This window comes from Epinephelus lanceolatus, chromosome 4, assembly GCF_041903045.1.
Source record: "Epinephelus lanceolatus isolate andai-2023 chromosome 4, ASM4190304v1, whole genome shotgun sequence".
Lineage (NCBI taxonomy): Eukaryota > Metazoa > Chordata > Actinopteri > Perciformes > Serranidae > Epinephelus > Epinephelus lanceolatus.
Genome location: NC_135737.1, coordinates 10,411,964 through 10,433,705, shown reverse-complemented (window position 1 = coordinate 10,433,705; position 21,742 = coordinate 10,411,964). Strand labels below are relative to the sequence as shown.

At 40.6% G+C, this 21,742-nt stretch overlaps 1 protein-coding gene across 1 annotated transcript in view; it reads left to right on the top strand.

Moving 5' to 3' along the window:
* The window catches only part of galnt17 (polypeptide N-acetylgalactosaminyltransferase 17), a 37,113-nt gene extending 15,450 nt beyond the window's left edge, over positions 1-21,663 (top strand). Inside the window, exons 5-12 of the mRNA XM_033632362.2 lie at positions 8,316-8,490; positions 11,227-11,424; positions 12,521-12,638; positions 14,293-14,478; positions 14,824-14,961; positions 15,986-16,081; positions 17,468-17,629; positions 20,322-21,663. Coding sequence (XP_033488253.1) covers positions 8,316-8,490; positions 11,227-11,424; positions 12,521-12,638; positions 14,293-14,478; positions 14,824-14,961; positions 15,986-16,081; positions 17,468-17,629; positions 20,322-20,456 — 1,208 coding nt within the window. The 3' untranslated portion in view covers positions 20,457-21,663. The remainder of the gene's footprint in view (positions 1-8,315; positions 8,491-11,226; positions 11,425-12,520; positions 12,639-14,292; positions 14,479-14,823; positions 14,962-15,985; positions 16,082-17,467; positions 17,630-20,321) is intronic.
* The last annotated feature ends 79 nt before the right edge of the window (positions 21,664-21,742 follow it).

Genomic DNA, 21,742 nt, shown 5'->3' with positions numbered 1-21,742 from the left:
TCGCACAAAAAAACGGAAGCTGGCTGCGTTCTGTTTTGCCTCCGTGTTTCCGTGAAAAATAAGGTGGATAGTAGCTTTATATAGTAGATTATATAGTATAGATTTGCATTAACGTTTTGTTTGTTGTTGCTGTTGTTGTTACTGTTGTTCAGCGGGCACCGCTTATTATTACTACTTTATTATTATTATTATTATTACTATTATTAATGTTATGAAGAGATAAACATTGAACGGAGAGGGGAAGAAAATGTACCTATATATAAGTGTAACTGCCTCCTTGTTTCTGCATCATCAACATGATTATTATTATTGTCATCGCTATTATTATTATTATTATTATTATTACTACTACATGGGCTTTGCCTCGGATCCTCGGCAGGCTGGGGCGGGCTGGCCCCGCTTGAAAGGGGGGGCGGGGGAGGGGGACAACAACAACAACCAATAGAAGGAAGAAGGAAAAAAAGAGAAAAAAAGGGGAAAAAAAAAAAACACGGAAGAACAGGGCAAGTGGGGCGTGCATGTCATGGCGGGCAGTAGCACTGGCCCCGCACTGCACTCCCCGCTTTGTTTTTAATGCATCACACAGAGATAGACTTACACACACACACACACACACACACACACACACACACACAAACAAACAAACAAACAAACAAAAACATAACAATGAAAGAAAAAAAAATAGGAAGGAGGATAAGGGACTGGGGGGGGTTGCGTGCGTGCGTGCGTGCGTGCGTGCGTGCGTGCGAGTGTGTGGCGGGGTTCGGCCTACGCTGCGGCCGCAGGAGGATCCGAGCTAACCTCTGACTCTGATTCATATTAATTATTATATATTAATGTAATAACTTGGACTTATATGTATGTATATATTTTTTCTTCTCCTCTCCTCCCCATCCCTCCAATTTCGATGATGATGATTATTATTATTGCTATTATTATCATCTCTACTAATATATTATTAGTAGTAGTATATTATTATTATTATTAATACTGTTGTTGTTATTATTACTATTATTATTATCTCCCATCCAAGATGATGATGATGATGATTATTATTACTACTACCACTATTATTATTATTATTATTATTATTATTATTGTTATTAAGGTTATTTTACTATCGGTTCCTTTCGAGCCATAATACAAACACGCACACACGCACACACACACACACATACACACACACACACACACACTCACTCAGTCACTAGTATTGTTGCATCATGTCATGTGTCTTAGTGTAACCGTGTCCCACCTGTCTTGTTTTGTCATGTTTGTTAAGCATTAATAAAAAAAAATTAAAAAAAAAAAAAAAATTAAACAATGACAAAAGTGGGTGTATAGACAAGTGGTGATCTTCTTAAACCCTAGACAAAAGATAATATGATAAATTGGACATAACTACTGTGAAGCTATTTAATTTTTGTGACCTCAGCTGTAACACAGGGTGTCATGAAAATCCTGGTTTGGAATGAACAGAATGGGCCTCATTCACCAACCGCTCTTGTAAAGAGATTTCTTCTGAAAACCCGCTAACGCAGTTTTCACGAAGATTCTGACATTCACCAATGTTTTGATTGTTCATAGGTAAGAACAGAATCTACACACACTTATGCACATTGTGTGCTGACATGTTTGTGCAGAGTAATAGGTTGTTGCATTTCCTTTAATTCTACAATTGTATAGTATTATAATATTTAAATAAAAATATGAATTACACATAAATTCAAGTTATTATTTTTTAAATTTAGAGTATTTTTTAAAATAATTATTTGCCATCTAATAACTTGTGATTGATGATGCTAAAAAATATCACGTAGAAAAAGGGACAAAGCATCATGCCGATGAAGTTATTGATAACTTACATTAACATTGTGTAAAAAGTCCTCCTTCCACCTTGTCTCCCCCTCTCTCTCTGTCTCTTTCCCCCTCTTTCTGTCTCTCTCTCTCTCTCTCTCTCTCTCTCTCTCTCTCTCTCTCTCTCTCTCGCTCTCTCTCAAACACACACACATTTTTGTAGAGGGAAACTGATGTAGACTTGTCTTAGGGCTTTCTTGAGAAGAATAAAAAAGAAAAACTAAGGAAGATATTGGTGAATGACCCCAGTGTTTTGGAAGAATTTTGAATATACATTGTTTGTGTTATTGTTAAAAATATGTTTATAAACATCCCAAAACATGTCTTACATTATGCAAAATACTTTCCGTGTGTTACTCATTTAAAATGTAGGGGAGGCGGTGGCTCAGGAGGTAGAGCAGTTGTGTACCAATCAGTAGGTTAGTGATTCGATTCCTGGTGACGTATGTAGCGTGAGATGAGAGATGTAGTTTATGCTGCGGTTTCATACAAAACATCGTATATGTAATTCATGGCACAATTCAAATGTCTGTCACCATTAACTACCATTCAGTTTTTGTCTGAAATAAGATCCTGTGGTGGTCCACTGGAGGGGTGGGACTTTGCCTCTCAGTTCTGTCAGCTGACAAAACTGTTTACTGCGCAGCAATGATCATTTGTGTGCAAAGTGTGTTAGCACTTTCTAAATGGGAGCCTAAGGATGGTCTTCTCCAGATTTTTTATGATTCATTTTTATATCACATGTTTTATGATACATTATTGATCTGAAGTCTGGAGGCTGCTATGATTCGCTTTGTTGAAAATGCAACAAAGCGAAAATGCGAATGGCCCAATCTAGAGCAAGTGTTAAATTTGTCCGTTCTGGGCTACTGTAGAACAACATGGTGGACTCTGCTGAAGAGCACCATCTCTGTATGTAGATATTAAAGCCATAGTTGGTAATCCTGTTCAGAAACACTTCTTGTTATACTGGGTGAAATGGTCCTTCCATCCTGAGAGTAGTCAATACATAATGTGTTCAGAAAAAGGAATGAAAAAAATCCGACCTCTGTGGCAGCTGCAGGCCTGTAAAAACTCTGACCAATCCCTGCTATTCGGTGCAAATAGAAAGAACCAATCAGATGCCTTCATGTCTCGTATTGCCTGAGCCCCCCTCCGTCCCTCCCTCCCTCCTCCCTGCGCGTACTCATCACATGTCACTGTTGCCGGAAATATTCAGCACACTCCTCAGCAGAAATACTGAATAAGCAGGAGTTGGCTGCACAATGGCAGAGAAAATGCAGCCAAAAGTACCACTTTCAGTGTTACTTGTAACGGCTCACCCCACTAAACAGGCTGAGAAAAGAAAGTCAGAGGCAGAAAACGCTGCGACGAGAAAGGCTTTGGATAAAGCGAGAGGACAAACCAGACATCAACAGCAGTCCAGCTTTTGAACAGTGGAGACAACTGAGGGAGCTGAAGGGCCTGAAAAGTAATGCAGAGGTTGCTGTCTTTCTGTTGGACAGGTAATTATTTGTTTGCTTTGGGGGGGATTTGTTATTTTACTCGGCTCTCCTCTGCTCTGCTGCTGACTCCTACTGCAGGATGCGCGTTAAAGTTTGTGTGGGGCCAAGGCTTTGGACGGAGCACTGACGGGAGGGGGAGCAGGGGGTGGAGCTTAGAGGAGGTGCCGCTTTCAAATCTTGCTAGCTCTCCAGCGTTACCAACTATGGCTTTAACGGCTCATTTTAAGGCAACAAAAACAAAATTCTTATTTCCAGGTGAGTATAACCTAATGAAAATATGTTTTGCCAAAAGATGCCCCAACATCCTACACACTGGACTTTAAAGTAGTTACAGTATTGTGAAATGCCCTAACTATTCAAGAATAAAGGTCAACATTTTAAAGTCCTCTTAAAAGACGTCATGCTTAGTAATATTCTTTCCTTTGCAGTCTCTCTCTCAGACAACACCCTGTATGTTTCCTACATCCTTTATTCAACTATTCCTGCTCTGCTGCTGCTGCTGTTTGCAGCTACTGGGTTCTTTTGCTACAGACAGCATGCTAAGAGGTAAAAGCAGAAAAATATAAGCTGTTATACCATGTACTGTTGTACTTCAATTATAAAACATTGTGTTTCTAGATGCAGAGTAATAAAGGGAAATATTATAACTGCTGCGCAGCAATGGTTGGGGCCGGGCAATTTTAGGCAAAATTAGGCAATTCTGAGCAACACACACACTAAAACAAAGCATATCACAACATAGAAGGTACATCATATAATTATGGCATGCCCTTCAACTTGTGGATGAGTGACTGAAGTGGTCAGACTCATAATATACAAAGGAAAGAAAAAACTCAAGAACAAGAAAGTAAAAATAACATTAACTGCTAGCAATTATGAACAAACTGGCCTGATCTAGCTTAAAGCTAAACATTATCCATGGGGACAAAGATGAAAACAGTTTTTAAAATGTAAAAGTAGCTATTGGATAGACTCTGCATATTGACTGATAGCTAAGCCAAATAAACAGGGAAAAGAGACAAGGGATAACAGGGAAAAGTGTTGATAAAGAGTATTTGTCTCTCTGCAAAACTGCCTGGATCATAATTATTTTAACCTTGGTAGTCTCTAATCCACATAGCGTGATGCCTGAGCATAGGACTTTCACATTAGAACGTCCATTCTGCTTTAGCTGAGGCTTGAACTCACAACTTCTGAGACTGAGGTCCGTCTTCTATCTCACTGAGCTAATTGGCAAGTGATAGTTCATGTGTGGTTTCACAGATTGACTAAGCCAAGCATCAGGGTGCCAGACAGCAGCCGTCCATGCCATGGAAAAGCACATTTCAAAGTGAAAATTCCAAAGCTGTAGCACATATGGTTGATTTGTTATGAATTTTCAAAGTTTTGAAATTTAGAGGCTGCTGTAGCGCCACCATCAGGACTATTGTCTTGTGTTTCCAGTTGAGGATATCTGGCATGAGACTGGACCTTCATGAAAAGTTTGGGTAGATTTCTCATATGGAAATGTTGCACGAGCTGAGGCTTGAACTCACAATCTTCAACACCAAGAACCACCCTCTATCTCACTGAGCTATTTATCAAACAAAAATGTCACATGTAGCTTCACAAATTGACTAAGCCAGTCACCTGTGTGCAAGACAGCAGCTGTTAGTGTGTAAAGGCAGATTTCAAAATGCTGTAAAAAATTCAGTTATTAAGACAAAAATCCGAGAATACACATATATTGCATCTAGACAGCATAGAGATGTTGATAATTTGTTTGTAACAATGATTGATTTGCTCCATAAGTGAAAAACTGATGTTTAAAAATGCCATTTTTGCATTGACTCCAATTGTTCACATTAGAGCGAAGTTCAAAATGCTGTAAAAAATTCAGTTTTTGAGAGAAAATTCTGATATTTTCCACACATCATCCACCATTTTTTAATGAACATTGAAGATTTATTTAGCAAGAATTTGCAAGTATATGTTTACAGTACCATTTACAGTCAAACAATTTGATGCACTGTAGGCTCAGTTTTCAATAAATCAAAAATCTGTGTGGATCATTTGTATAGGACAGTGTGAAGATGCTCTGTAGCAAGTTTGGTGTCAATTGAGCAAAAATTGTGGGAGGAGAGAGGTTTAATAAGTTTTACAGTTTTTGAAAAAAACAGAGTGATGAACTTCATAATTTGCAATAGGTTTAAGTGTACAAAAGTTTCTTCAGTATTGGGGCTACAGTTTGGTGAAAGTTGCAAATCTGTAGCACATATGGTTGATTTGTTTTTCAAAATTTTGAACTTTAGAGGCTTGCTGTAGCGCCACCATCAGGACAATTGGCCTGTTTTTGCAGCTGAGGCAATCTTAGCTTAGGCTGCCCGGCCCCTAATTATGAAGCATTTTGAAGCAATAATGTTTTTTTTTTTTGCACAATGAGTTAATATATATCTGTAAAATGCATTTATTGAATATCATCTTATTAATATGTCACATCAGTGCAGCTCTTCTCCATGTATTAATAGAAACTTGGATCAGGTAACTGCCGGCCACTTGGCAGCTCCAGTGTGAGCAACGGCTGGTGTGTTTGAATACCTGTAGGTACAGGAGCAACAGCTCGCTGCACGTTCACCCCGTCACACAGCATCACTGCCAGTAAGAGGTCTGACCACCAGTGCTGCTGGGAAACACAAACTGTAAACATGCATGCTTCTCTCTCCTGCGCCAAACCAGCATCATACACCTGCACTCCTTTGGTAATGACCCAGACAGTGTACCAACACCAGAGTCTGGCTGCTGTAAATATCGCTGTATCATCATAGTTAATCGCTATGATTAACTGTAATTAAACAATTAAAAGTGTTAAATGTCGTTGGAGGCAATGGCAGGCCAACAATGCAAACCATTATCATATATTTTGGTTTTACCCTGTCCTGGCAGCTTACTGGAAGAATATCCATCAGACTTTAGAGGAGGTATTCAGTACCACTGTCCTTGTACTTATGCAATATTCCACAAGAGATAAACTCCAAAGATAGAACTGTGATGACAACTCTGCTGGCTGCATGTAAAAAAAAAAAAGGCGATAACTCATAAGTGGCTGAAGCCCCAGGCCCCATTGACTGAGGACTGGACAGACATAGTTCATCAAATATATACAATGAAGAAACTGACATATCCCCACACCAAGATAAATTCACCAGTATATGATCAAGGTGGACTGACTTTATAAAACCCCAACGTCAAGACTACACGAGACACGTGCATTTTTTTTCAGTTTTTTATTTTTTTAATTTTAAATACTTTATCTTGAATACTGCCATTCCTTCCACTTGTTTTGTAATGTGTATAGTTCTCTTTGGTAGCAGCAGGTAATGCTGGTGAAAAACTCGATAGATTTTGCGATATTTCCACTGCGATTTAATTGAATTAATAAATTAATTCAATTTCTTTTTATTTGGGAACTAATTGGTCAAAGTATGACTTTGGGACAGCAAAACAAAAGTGAGGTAAAATATTTGCTCAGATAACAGAGATGGCTGTCTTGTTTTGTTTTGTTTTGTTTTTTGATCTCCACCAGGCATATGTCTGGAGGGGATCATGCATTTGGTCGTGTGTGTGCAAGTGTAAGTTGTGTATCTGTCTGGCCGCAGCTAACCAGCTAAAGAGCCATGGGGGTCACGAAGCCCTCTTGATTTTAAGGGGTTTAATAATTTTAATTCATTATATGTCAAAATTTAATTCATTTATGTGTCAAAAACAAATACATTTAAGGGTTATTTTAAAATCGTATTCCTTTATTTAAAATAAATAAGTACATTAGTATAGAACATTTTTAAAATATGTATGGCAAGGATCCGGGCGCGTGTAACATATGAAAAAAGTTTGGGAACCACTGGATTACACCAGTGGTTATGATCCACTAAAATTAGGCACATTCTAAGATGAATTAGTCCTTGTTTTTGTTATCTTTGCCACCATCTTGACTGTGGGGAAGGGACAGTGCCACTGGTCGCAGCTCTCTGCAGTCCGGCTGCAACCTGATTTTGTTCTTTTCCTTTGGCGTCATACCACACCAGGAGTGTTTCAGAAGTGGAGTGTTTTGTCTTCCCACTTTTGTAAACTTACAGATTTTATTGATTTGGTCAATTTTTCTTGATATTTATATTTCTACCACAAGTAAGTAAGCAGGCTCTGTAGTTAAACTGTTTCTATCTGTTTTGGGCAAGGCACGTTTTATTTAAGTAGCACATTTCAGAGACAAAACAAATTTGAGGCAATTGTTTGTGTTTATTGTTATGTCCTACTTTGTTTTGCTGTGGCATACAGACAAAGTTAATACCATTCAAAGTCCAGTCTTGCCACGGCTCAGTCAAAAATAGACGAGGCACATATTTTTCTTACCTTCTGGGAGCTTCTGGAGCGTCTGCTGGAATTAAAAGAATTGTCTGGAGTGGCTGCGAGGCTGCGAGAAGCTGGGTGGAGATCTGCACTCTGCTGAGTGTGTGTTACTAGTCTTTTGTTTGTTGTGTGGGCTTATTTATTTTCCATTCATTAATTTCCTTCAAGTACTTAATAGTGTTGTGGTTTATAATTATCAGATTAGGCTTGTAGTAAAGCGTTTGTAATTATCTTTTGGAAATCCTCTGGCTGCCAATAATAAACGAAATAATTTTAAAAAGTGTTAAATGTGCCTCTTTGTTGGTTCATTACAGTTTATGAAATGATGCACTCAGTCATTTTTTTCTTCTGTAAAATATTTTGCAAATCAATCAAAAACATTTCACTGAGAGCTTTAGAGAAATTACCTATTCTTTTACCCCTTTGATTTGAGAGGTCAAAGGTCAAGGTCAGCTACTGTATTGTGCTGTAATACGTTGTTGATGGACACATCAGCAGGAAGGATGATGCTGTGATCTCTAACCGACATCCGTTTTGTTCTGTGTGTAACCTTTGTTATATGGACTGCAGAGCAGCTGAAAGGACCACTGGAAGAGTACGTGAACAAGCGCTACCCCGGCCTGGTGAAGATTGTCAGGAACCAGAAGAGAGAGGGGCTGATCCGAGCCAGAATTGAGGGCTGGAAGGTGGCCACCGGTGAGGTGACGGGATTTTTTGACGCCCATGTGGAGTTCACCCCATCCTGGTGAGCAAGTCTGACATTTTAGGATCCCCCTCTCTCTTTTTGGGTAAAGTGAACTTTACTTGGCTAAATTTATGAATATCGGAACCAAATATTGTAAGACCTACTGAATTACAAGTCACGATAAGGTAACAGCATTACAATAGTGCACTCTGTGTATCACTTTTAAAGACTGTTACAGAGTGCTTTACAGAATCATTGAAGGATAAGATAAGGAGAGAAGGAGAAGGGTTGAGCCTGTAGAATCAGGATTAAAAGATACCATAGGACAAACACTGCTGTTCAGAAGTTTGGAATCAGCTGTTATATTGATTTTTTTCTTCTTTCCTTCAATAACAAGTATTTTAATAGAGATAAAAACAGACACCAAATGTATTATTTACATTTAAATTATTTTTGGCCCAACAAAGAAGTATTAAAGGTTCAGTGTGTAGGATTTAAGGGGATCTATGGGCAGAAATGAGATATAATAAGTATGATTTCTATAGTCTGTAATCACCTAAATATAAGTGTTTTTGTTACCTTGGAATGAGCTGTTTGTATCTACATAGGGAACAGGTCCTTGTCCACGGAGTCCACCGTTTTGCACCGTCATGTTTCCACAGTAGCCCAGACCAGACAAACCAAACACTGGCTCTAGACAGGGCCATTCATGTTTTTGTGTCAGCCACCACAGTAATATTTTTACATGAAACTGATTTATTGAGTGTTTTTAGCGGTTTAAATCACAGAATCTGTTTGTTTTGGAGAGTACCTGTGTATAATTTGGCTCCTGGTAAAAACCTCCTGAACAATGAACACTGGAGGAAATCAACAGGGAATTCACGCTTGGCACATGGAAGAAGTTTCAAGTGGTTGCAATCTGCAATCCTCACTGCTAGCTGCTACAAAGTCCTACACACTGCACTTTTGAAATGAATCACAGTGTTGAGCCATGAACTTGGATTTTAAATTTAAAAGCGTCAGTGACCTTTGATCTTTACTGAACCACAACGGTGCAACTGGGCACTAAATATTGAGCTACTGTGTTTTCCCATGCACTCTACTCAGTGGTTAGATTGGAGAGATTTAGACTGATTTGTTAGTCCACAGTATGTTCAGCTTATATTCACTGATTCAGTTCCAGCTGTGCTAACCCTAAACTAACCTACATGTACAACACAAAGATTTCATAGAAAATAGCATGTTTGTTAAGAGGACTTTCTACAACCTAAAAGCATCAAAGACCATTCATAAATATTGAGTAGTCCCCTCAGAGATCTGACTGGACCCATCAAGCTTTTATGGCAAGCGATCCAAACTTTTGATAATAGTGTATAACTCATCAAATAACAAAGAAAACATAAAGCATATGACATCAGACATTGGTATGCTGTCCAGATGGAGGCAAAGACTACTAACGCTGCACAAATGCCTATGAATGACACTGTCTACGGCTGTTGCAGTCATAGACTGTATATATAGATGGACAGCGCGTCTCCACTTACCCCCACTGTACCCTGCTTTCTTGCTTTGGTGATGTCATTTGGAGCCAGAATCTGTGCAGTAGCGATCTCTGCGGGTGTCCAACCAATCACGAGCAGCGCCACTGAATGTGAGCCCACCGATTGGCTCACACAGTTGTTAATCAAATTGTAAATGCACGTTTATAGCATTAAAAAACATTAAAAAACTAAACAAAACCAGCTAGCTCCTCCCCTGTCCTGTGTGTGTGCTTGCTTTTGCTGGTCTCGCACTGGCTGGTCGGTGCAGCCTGTACCCAAATGTTTTTGTTGCCATTTGCGGAGCCTGGGCTGCCTACAGAGACCAGACTTTTTCACAGCATATTCAGAGGACATGTAGCTAGCGGATTGTGAGGAGGTGTTTGCTGTATGTGACATATGACTTGACTTGTGACTTGCTTGACCTGAGCAATGACTCAACTTGACTTGCTTGACTTATAGCAGGGACTTGACTTGCTTGATTCTCACCACAACTAACTTGGGACTTGCTTGAGACTTGAAGGTAAAGACTTGAGACTTGCTTGTGACTTGCACATGTGTGACTTTCCCCCATGTCTGCATACCACACACAAAATAGTTACAATAGAACATTAGGTCTTGAGGACGCTGTCATTTGTAATGAAGATCGTGTCCACACTGGGCAAATTGGTGAAGTTGTGGGAAAAATCATTTGTCTTTGTTTTGTAAGGATCATGTCCAACATGAGTTTCAGTTTTTTGATGATACCTGCTGCCTGCAGGTTCGTCCAACCCTTTTATGTAATCACTTAACTCTGTTTCCAGATCAGGTAGTATATGGATTTAACATTTCCTACCCTCCATCTGAATTTTATGCATCATAATAGTCACGTGATTGCAAACAAGCAATAAAATCAGACATTGCTGAGAAGCCTGCTCATAAAAGTACATTTCCAGATGTAAACAGTTGACTGTTTACAACATTTTTGCTTTGTCCCACTGACACCTTTTTGTGGGTCTCCTGCTCATTTTCAAACTCAGTGTGTACTTTAGAGTAGATACACAACCCAGTTCACTCAGCATAAATAGACACATGCCCTGCAGAGCCGCACTGAGCTGAATCAAATAGAATTAGTAATAAAGCTGGTACAACTTGAGGGACCTTATAGCTGACTGAAGTAGGTGAGAGAGTGGAGATCTGGAGTGAAGCTCTGTGCCTTCTGTCTTTTAGTTTGTGTCTGTAAAGTGTGTACATGCGTATGTGTTTACACTTTTGTCAGGGCCGAGCCAGTTCTGACCAGAATAAAAGAGGACCACAAGAGGATCATCCTACCCTCCATCGACAACATCAAGCACGACACGTTCGAGGTGGAACGCTACGAGAACTCAGGCCATGGCTACAACTGGGAGTTGTGGTGCATGTACATCAACCCGCCCAAACAGTGGTGGGATGATGGAGACACATCAGCTCCTATCAGGCACGTCAGCTTCATTTATGTTAACATACACTTAGATGAAGCTATGCACAAACAGAATGCAACAATGGAAATCGCCCATATATTTTAGCATGTTCACACGTGGTATTAAAATGCATCTTGAGTGATCTGATCACAGCTGGTCTGTACAAATCTGTCATTAGAATGTGTCTCCACATGTGTCCCGAGTGACCACCTGTGATCATATCTTACTTACCCGCTTATTATGCAAATTAACATGTGAAACATATCTGTTCGCATCGTTTTATGGTTGGTGTAAGATTTTTGGGACCGTTTTACAGCTGCCGTGTTAGCTTGTGCTAACTGGGCAGACATTGAACTGACTGTTCACTGGGAGTAGGGCAGCTCCAGAGATGGTCCTTCAGCTCTGCGTAAATGCATTGAAAGGAAGTTTTCTTATGTGGTGGGATGTCAGATAAGCAAGGACGTCTGCTGTGTAGATGATCTTTCAATGTGGCCCTGGACACATCAGCGTACATGGTTCTGAAAGAATGTGGCCACATGCGGCCCAGACCACACCTGAATGTGGTCTGAGTGATCAGATCTCAAGATGCATTGAGAACGCATTTGGTGCATTCACGCCTCGACACTAGAGCTGTACACTTTATATCCCATCACCCAGGATCATGTTAATACAAGGTGTAGACAGCACCGGCCTTTGCTGGCTAAAAAGGACAGACACATTTCCAACGATGCACATTCTTGTTTGCATTTGCATATAAAGACACACAGGCTTCTCTTTATAAGTTCTTTATGATGTTCATTTAAATATACTATAATCCAGTAGTTTTAAGCAGCTTTTGTGTCCTCCCTTTAGTAAAAGTTTACAATTTGGGAAAAATGATTAGAGGAAAACTACAAATAAGAAAAAAAGATCTTTATTTTCACCAGGATATTCGTGTTTATTCTGATTTTCATCCATTTTATAAAAAAAATCCCAAATAAACCCTGATGATAAGTGGATTTGAAAATACATTGTGTTTACACATGTGCAAAAATGTGCAGATTCACATGCTACACATCTGCATGTATACTGTATATAGAATCATACAAATGTTGTTGTGTTTCATCATTGCAGGACTCCTGCGATGATTGGCTGCTCCTTCGTGGCCAACCGCAACTACTTTGGCGAGCTCGGCCTGCTTGACTCAGGCATGGACGTCTATGGAGGGGAAAACATCGAACTGGGCATCAAGGTTTGTGTGTCACCCAGTTTCTTCTTGTTCCTGCTCCCTCTTTAACCCTGTAGGTTTAAGTGGAGCAGTGGCCACCGCAGCATGACACCGCTGATAAATGAGGCCCCATTAAAAGTCCTGGAGGACCAGTCCTGTGTGTGCAGCTCACAGCAGGGCAATGGAGATAAATAGGTCACATGGAGTGAGAACGTTGGGGAGTTTGTTGCTGTACACTTTGAGAGACCGGAGAGTCTGTTGTTCTGCAGGGTTGTTTCCTTGTTTTTGCTAAAAGGCAGATGGAAGAATGTCAGACATTTTCCAAATCTCTCAAGGACCATATATAACTAGTAGTGCATTAAACATTTCTACCGAATAATGGAGCTAGAACAGTGACATTAAAATTAAGCTTTGAAAATAAAATTTGGCATTGAAAAATGAACCATAACCATTGAAAAAAGTTTTAACTGAAAAATAAAACTCAGGAATTGAAAATACATTTTATTTTATCGTTGTTGGTTTTTTTTGCATTTTGATGTGTTTTTCAGTGACAATCTTCTGAATTTTTGTTCATGTCACTCTTGGAGGACTTTGAGTCCAGAAGAGATGTTCTCTCTAGTATGTAGATTATATGTAAATCCCGCTGTCCTTCCCTGAAACCCTTAAACCCCTCACTCTTCACACCAAAACAGTGACAGAAAGTTGAAACTGAAAAAGAGTGAAAGAAAAATTAAAACTAAAAAAAGAGTGACATGAAAAGAAAAAAAAACAGAAGTTTGTTTTTAAATAACACAACATAATGCAAAAATATAAACATTTAAATATTTTTTTAAATATCTATGTTTTGTTTTTTTTCCAGTGGAACTTTTTCACTGTTCTTTTGTAATGTCAGATTTACGTTTTTGATGCCAAAAGTTACTGTTTTGCATTCCTTCCTTGAGCTAGAGGATGTTGTTAGCTGTAATCATAAAAGGAATACCAAACTCTTTTTATTTTATGGCACATGTAATTCAGTCTTACCACTCATTACCTACCACAGGCATGTACTTCAAGCTAGACCATCGAGAGATAGATGTTTTTCTCAGACTTGGTGGAGACCAAACCAGAGCTATAGAGAGAGTGAATGCTGGACTTAATGGAGCAGTGTGTAGGATTTAGTGGTGTCTAGGGGTGAGGATTGCAGTTTGCCACTAGCTGAATCTTCTCCCTGTTAGAATTCATTCATTGTTCAGGAGGTTTTTACCAGGAGCCACATCAATCGCAGAGGTCTCCTCCTCTCCAAAACAAATGGACCAAGTGATTTAAAGCACTAAAAACACCGAATAAAGCAGTTTCATGTTACAAATCAGTCCCAGTTTCAGACTCAGTGCAGCTTGTTGCAGACGTGCCACTGGCCCAGCACCTGCAGATGTGTGCTCACCTTTTTTCTCTTATAACAAAAGATCCAGATGTTCAGGAGGTTTTTACTGAGAGCTGACTTATCCGTAGAGGATTTATCAGGTGATCAGAAAAATAAATGTCTGCTGTTAGCCATCAATCAACATTAAAAGTGAGGGATATTTGTGGTGGCTGTCCATCTGTTAGCTAGTTTTCATATTCTCTGCCCTCTAGTGGCAAAACAAATATTATTGCTACCCTCTAGTTAATTCCCTTGTTCTTTAATGCTATCTTCCTACAGGTATGGCTATGTGGAGGCAGTATGGAGGTGCTGCCTTGTTCCAGGGTCGCTCATATCGCACGGATGAAGAAACCCTACCACAGTAACATAGCTTTTCACACACGGCGTAACGCTCTACGTGTGGCTGAGGTCTGGATGGATGAGTACAAGTCTACTGTCTACCTGGCCTGGAACATCCCAATGGAGGTGAGAGAGGGCTGTTGCTATGGCAACAACTCCTACAGAGAGGATGTTGCTAGCGACTGTGGTCTTCCTCTGTTGTTTATTGCACATGAACTATTGGCATTAATTTTTTGTGCATTAAATCATTCTCTACATGAGCTCTTTTGAATAAGTGAAGTACAAACTTTTATAAACTTGGAATTATTTTAATTATTATTGTGCTAGTAATCAAAAGAAAAAAGCAAAATGGACATTTGAGTAAAAATGTTAAAATTATTATCATATAATTATATTATTTTAAGTATTAACGTGGAAAAAATGCCTCTGTATTGCAATGACGTCCCTTAATGACTCTTTGTGCCTTTGCAGAACCATGGCATTGATTACGGAGACATCTCTCAGAGGGTTGCACTGAGGAAGAGTCTAAAGTGTAAGAGCTTTGAGTGGTACCTTGACAATGTTTACCCAGAGATGAGGAGGTACAACAACACGCTGTTCTACGGAGAGGTGAGACAACACTCAAACTGACATGAAGCAGAAAGAGACCGTACAGAGAAGCTTGTACGTCTAAGCAGGGTTCCCACACATTTTCATGGACAAAATTTCAAACCCTTATATGACTTTTCAAGGACCTATAATTAAATGTCCAAGGCCATTCACAACCTATAAATGCATAATTAGAACTGTGTAGTAGTTTACTCCAAATGTTAATTACATATGAAAATTAAACAACGACCTTTTCCACTCTCACAATTAGTTATGTTCATGTTCAGGCACAGTCAATACATTATCCTTTTAAGGAACTCATATCAGTCTGGCACTGGCTTTCAAGCATGAGAGGAAACAGAGGCAGTTGTACTATCAGTGTATGTTTAATGCATTTCATTATAAACCAATTTCTGGATGCAAGTGTGAAAAACACTTTTGCAACATATGTGTGTAGGCAGTGTTCGAATTTTCGTGGCAGTCAGGAGAGGGAAGATACAGTACACATGCGCACTTATACATGAATGTGCCTGCCTATAACAAGAAATAAACAGTTATTCACCATCTTTGTTTGTTTGTTTGTTTTTAAATTGGTCTATGCCGAGAAACCCCAAAAATGCTAACACCTAGTAAGCAGCCAATGGTTTGCACTAAGACTAAACGCAGTGAGAAAATGAAGACACATACGTGATATCAAACAAAATAATGTCATGCAGCAGTACATGTTAAAGCTGTGTTATGTCAGAAAATTTACCGTTATGTTACACTACATGGTTATCCATGGAAATTAATTCCATACACACAACAAAATTTCATGACTTTCTTAAAACTTTTAAGGATTTTACTAATACATGCCTGGAAAGTGAAATGAAATAATGTTTAGATTTTTTAAATTTGTGTTCTACCTTGCTCATAGCACCCACACGCAATAATGCTGATAGTGGCCATGATTTTTTGAGAATACCAAAATACTGTTTGGGAATCTTCATACACTGTGCAAAAGAAGTGAAACTGAGTGTGATTTTCAGAAACTCTTTGATTTCAGACCCGTAACTCTAAAGCAAGCCACCTGTGTATGGATCAGGGTTTGAAGGAGAACCACACGGCCACCCTGCACCCCTGCCATGGTTGGGGTCCTCAGGTACAACACAGACACGAGGGGCTCCGCCAGTTAGCCACAGAGTGCATCTCTCACCAATGTCTTTGCTTCTCTCTTGAAAACACACACAACTCATTAGTGCTTCTCACCAGTGACATGATTTACAGCTGTGTTTCTCACAAAGGCTCAGCTGTAATCCTCTTAGGAGAGAGTTCTGCTGTCAGGATAAAAATGTTTCAGTGTTGCACTTTTTGTGCTGAAGCAGCGAGTCAACCAGTGTCAGCTCCTCAGCCCTCTGGCCTGCAGGGCATCTCTTTCTAGCTCGCAGTGGTGAACAGGTGCTTCAGGGAGCATGCTAAAAGCTAGCAGAGCTAAACTTCGGTTCTGTTAGAGTGAGTGCAGCGCAATATAACCCTTTCTACAAAGTTGCATTTCTCACTTATCCCTCAGACAAAACCACAAGTGGTATCTAGATTTAAGTTTCTTGTAAAAATTTGGGTAAGTGGTAGGAAATTTAAACAAGTGTTTCACTGCTGGAAATATCATAATGCATTGCGGCACACTGAACAAATAAACATAACAGGCATAACAGGAGCTGGGCTGTTTTTCCACAGGTAACAATATGGCAGCCAGCTGGTAACAAACAATCTCAAATAACAGTTAAAGGATAAGCTTTAATATTTTTCTGGAGACATTTTAGGTGAGAAATGGGCAACGCAGCAACAGAGTTTTAGTCTATATTTAATCAGCACTGGTGCAGTGGTTAGCATTGTCGCTTCACAGCAAGAGGGTTCCTGGTTCCAACCCGGGGTGGGGGAGCCCCTCTGTGCAGAGTTTGCATGTTCTCCCCGTGTCAGTGTGGGTTACTCTGGGTACTCCAGCTTCCTCCCACAGTCCAAAGACATGCAGGTTAGGTTAACTGGTGACTCTAAATTGCCTGTAGATGTGAATGGTTGTGTCTCAATGTGTCAGCCCTGTGATAGTCTGGCGACCTGTCCAGGGTGAACCCCACCTCTCGCCCAATATAAGCTGGGATAGGCTCCAGCCCCCCAGCGACCCCTAACAGAATAAGTGGTTAGGGAAATGAATGAATGAATACTTAGTTTAACTGTTTGGTTTGAGGGAGCGAGAGAAGGGCGGCTCTCTCTTGATCCGTTTCTATACTCTCTGTGTCCATGATGGCGGGCGTACGAAAATGTGGAGGTACAATCTGTAGTTGGAGCAACAGCCAGCAAAAACCAAAAAGCAGGGAGATCTGAGTGCTTTTAAGATGGAGGGAAGTTTACTACAGTTCACTTATACATACTACCCACATTGTTACACAACAAAGCTGGTTGAAAATCACCAACATTAACAGTAAACACAATGTGCCATGTTTGCGACCCCCCTCAGGCTGTTGTATGAGTGCTGTCTATGTGTTTTCCTCAGTTAGGACGTTACACCAAAGAAGGTCAGCTGTTCCTGGGTCCTCTGGGAAGCACAGGGGAGGAAACTCGCTGTGTGGTGGACGATCAGATCAGCCAGTTTCCTCAGCTCCTCAACTGTGAGAAGGTGACCAATGTGAAGCAGAAGACATGGAATTTCTCTCAGGTAAGAAGCAGAAAGAAAACTGTTTTCCTTGGTGAAATATATTGTTTCTTCACAAGAAAAGCATAATTTCATTCTTTTGTGAGTAAGACTTAACTTTAACCTTGTGGTCAAGTTGCCATACAACCATACTATTAAGTATGCCTGAAATAGATTTAGTATGTCCCAATACATAGCATGTAAAAAGAAGTATGCCAAAAATACCTCGATGTCCTACTGCCTCTGGTCAGATTTTGCAGTATGCAAGCCAGCATGCTCTTCTGGCTATTCTGACCCACAGTCCTCTGCAGAGCGGAAGATACGTCATATCAACTGAGCCACAAACAGATGACAGCTTGACATCTCGCTGACAGCTGTCAGAGGGCGTAATGACGGATGAAAGCGAATTCAAGTGACTGATGACCAGTCGAATAGTAAAAGAAGGAATATTAATTGTTTAAGTGAACAAAATAATCATGAAGATAACCACCAACAATATGACACAATAAACAACGACAAAGAAGTGCATATGTAATTTTACTTTCAAGAATATAATATGTTATAATCCCCCCTCCGGATCCACAGCCATCATCAGGTCTTTCAGTGGCCTCGAGGATGTTTTTGATGGCTCTTTTGCACAGGTGACCCTTTACTCCAAGGAGTTTGAGGGTTTGACATAATGACTGGCCAGTGAATCAGCAGCACCCAACCTCGATTGGTTCGACACGGGCTTTCCAGCCATTGTTCCTGCACTCCATCACCAGTTCTGTGTATTTGGCCCTTTTCCGCTCGTTGGCCTCTTCAATCTGGTCTTCCCAGGGGACTGTATGTTCCATTAGGACCACTGGCTTTGTTGACTCCGATGTTAACACCATGTCTGGGCGGAGCAAAGTGGCTGAGATGTGTTCAGGGAACTTGAGCTGCCTTCCCAGGTCGAGTTGGAGATGCCCGTCCCGTGCAGTGACAAGAAGCCCTCCGGAGGCGCTTGGCTGGTGTTGTGCCTTCTCTTCGGCTCTGATGAAAGTGATGGACTGCTTGGGCGTGTGCTGGTACTTGCTGTTTTGAATCGCTCTGCTGATGGTATCTGCCAAGGCCCTAAGGACCTGGTCATGGCGTCAGCGGTACTGCCTGTCCCCCAGTGCCTTCAAGCAGCAGCTGAGGATGTGCTCCAAAGTGCCTTTCTTCTGGCACAGTTGGCATGCTGGAGTGTCTACCAAGCCCCAGCAATGCAGATTGGCTGGGCTGGGGAGAATGTTGTAAACTGACCGGATGAGAAAGTTGATGTTCTGAGGTTCGGCTCTCCAGAGCTCTGACCAGGTGATCTTACGCTGTTCAGCATTCTCCCACCTAGTCCAGGCGCCTTGTTGATATGCTGACCATCTTGGTCTGGCGGTCTTCCTCCACCTCTGCTCGTATCTCATCCTGCACCAGTTGACGCTTCTCCCTCCCTCTGGCTTTGTCATAGCGTGGTTTGGGAAAACTGCCTAGTCCTGCCCGCCCCACTGCCAAGTTGCCGACCAAAATGCTATGCTGTAGCTGTGCCTCCGCTCTGTCAACTGCTTCATGTGCCTTCCACTTCCTTACGGTCTTTACAAGGATTCCTGCTGAGGCGACTTTAATATCAGAGGAATCTTGGTACATCATGACCTCCCTGGCACATGTGACCTTGAATTCTTCTGACAAGCAACTGATGGGAAGCTGCAGGTTAGTGGAATGCCCATACAGGGCAATACTGCACAGGGACTGAGGGAGCCCCAACCATCTCCGGAGAAACTGGGTGATGGTTCTTTCCAGCACCTCCACAGTGGTCATGGGCACCTCATAGACAAGAAGGGGCCAGACAAGTCTCGGCAGGACTCCATGTTGGTACATCCAGGCTTTTGAATTTTCCTGGGAGCCGCGACTTGTCGATCGCAGTGAGCCATGTTGTTAGTCTGCTCTTGGTTTGTTGGAGTGTGGCTGTATCCCTCAAGGAACTGTGAAAGATCTTCCCCAGGCTCTTGACAAGTCTTTCTGTCACCGTTGGAATTGGTGTCCGTCCCACGGTAAAGCGGAACCAATCAGCCACTCTACTTTTCTTCAGGACCAGAGACCTGGATTTGGCAGGCTTGAGACTCATCCTTGCCCATGAGATGAGTCATTCAAGCCCTTGGAGGAGCCATCTGCACCCAGGAACAGATATTGCTGTCACCGTTATAAATGAAATATAACATAAATTCCAACCTACTAAAAGTAAAAACACAAAGTATGCGATTGGGGAAGCAGCAATAGTGCGATAACATGTCATAAAAAAAGGTCATGGTATAGTGTGACATAACCATAGTTAAGTATGTCATAAAGTAGTCATAGTGTAGTATGCCTTAAAAAAGGTTATAGTAAAGTTTGCCATAATAAAGGTCAGAGTATACTATGTCATAAAACAATGATCGTATAGTATGCCATAAAAAAGGTCATAATATACTATGTCATAAAACAATGATCGTATAGTATGCCATAAAAAAGGTCATAATATACTATGTCATAAATAATCACAGTTTGCCATTAAAAATGTTTAAAAAAATCCTGTTTCATTTTCACATATACAAAATATAATTAATACATTATCTGAGAGGATTTCATGTCAAATATCTGTCCACACCAGGCCTGGGTCTTGTCACATGTGGTCACATGTGGTACACAGGTCCTATGTAAAACTGTCTCTCCTTCTGCCCTGCAGAATGACTCAATCGTAAATCGAGCCACGGGACGCTGTCTGGAGGTGGTGCCGGCTAATGCTTTCTTCGGCCACCTGCTGGTTCTGCAGCCCTGCTCTGGACAGAAGTGGACCATCAAGAACACCATGAAGCCGTAGATAACTGGCTAACTTTACTGGGACCAATGACATCAGAGGTCACTTTTAAGAGCTGTCACCTAAACCTCGGCTCAGGACAACTGATGAGGCGCAGGCTCCTGGTCTCTTCAAGAGAAGACGGAGATGATTTAAAAGAGACGTGAGCTGCAAACATCTCAGTGATACAAGTTTTGTGAAAAATGGTTGTTTTTTGCAAAGCAGACATTCAAAATGATGCAAGTTTAGCATGAGGACTGTTTCTCTTTCTCCATCTAAATTTGACAAAATTTCAGTGTGACGTTGCCATAATTCCTGTGCCACTTCTCTGCGATGTTTTTAGGTTTAAGGATGGAGATTTGATCAGCCAAAACTGTTCTGTCTTATGTGTGTGGGGGGAATAGGGTTTCTATCTTCATCCTCAAAATGTTTCTACATGATTTCATTCTGTATCATGTTATGTCTTTTAAGATGTGTAAAAGAATAAAACACCTGGAAGTGAATTTTCAGTAATATGCACTGACCGGAGTTATTGTTAGTTTTTAATAGGCTTCATTAGTGGTTCTGGACTTTTTAAACCAACTGACAAAACTAAGGACAGCCTGCATATGACAGGCATAAATTTGAGTCAAACATTAATGCCCAAAGTGAATTTTATTTTCTTCTAACAGAAGCATAGACCCTGTAAATATCTATAATTTGAAGGAAAAGGCATTAACAATAAATATTGTATATCATCTCAGAAATCACACTGTCGAGGGCTACTGGGCTAAATCATGGTTTTATATGTTGTGGATGCATTTGTCTTTTTTATAGTCATTTTTACTCAAAGCATTCAATAGCACCAAATGCAATACATCTTGTAGCATGGTTGTAAGTACTGAATGCACCTAGGGACAAAGTTTAGCTGAGCTGAGCTGATATATTGTGTTACCTGCTGAGTGCCATAACTACTGCAGACAGCCCAAACTAAGAGGCTGCAGCCTGAAGCACTTTTTTGGGCACGGAGATAGAACTGCAGACTATGAGAGGAAGATTAAATCATTGAATTATGACTAGTGATTGAATGGAAAAGTGCACAAGTGTATCGACTGGGGAAATGCTGGAGGCCTTTGAGGCCAGTATTATTATTGTATTGAGATGTATATGATGTCATATATTCAATTAATTCAATGTTATCAGTTGGATTTTTGCTCTCAAGATTGTCTTCCAATAAACAACTGGTTTCCTGTTTTTTTTTTTCATGGTTACTGTTTCTGAGGATAGACATGCTGTTTTTGAATCTGATGTTTTGCAGGGTTCCTGCAGAT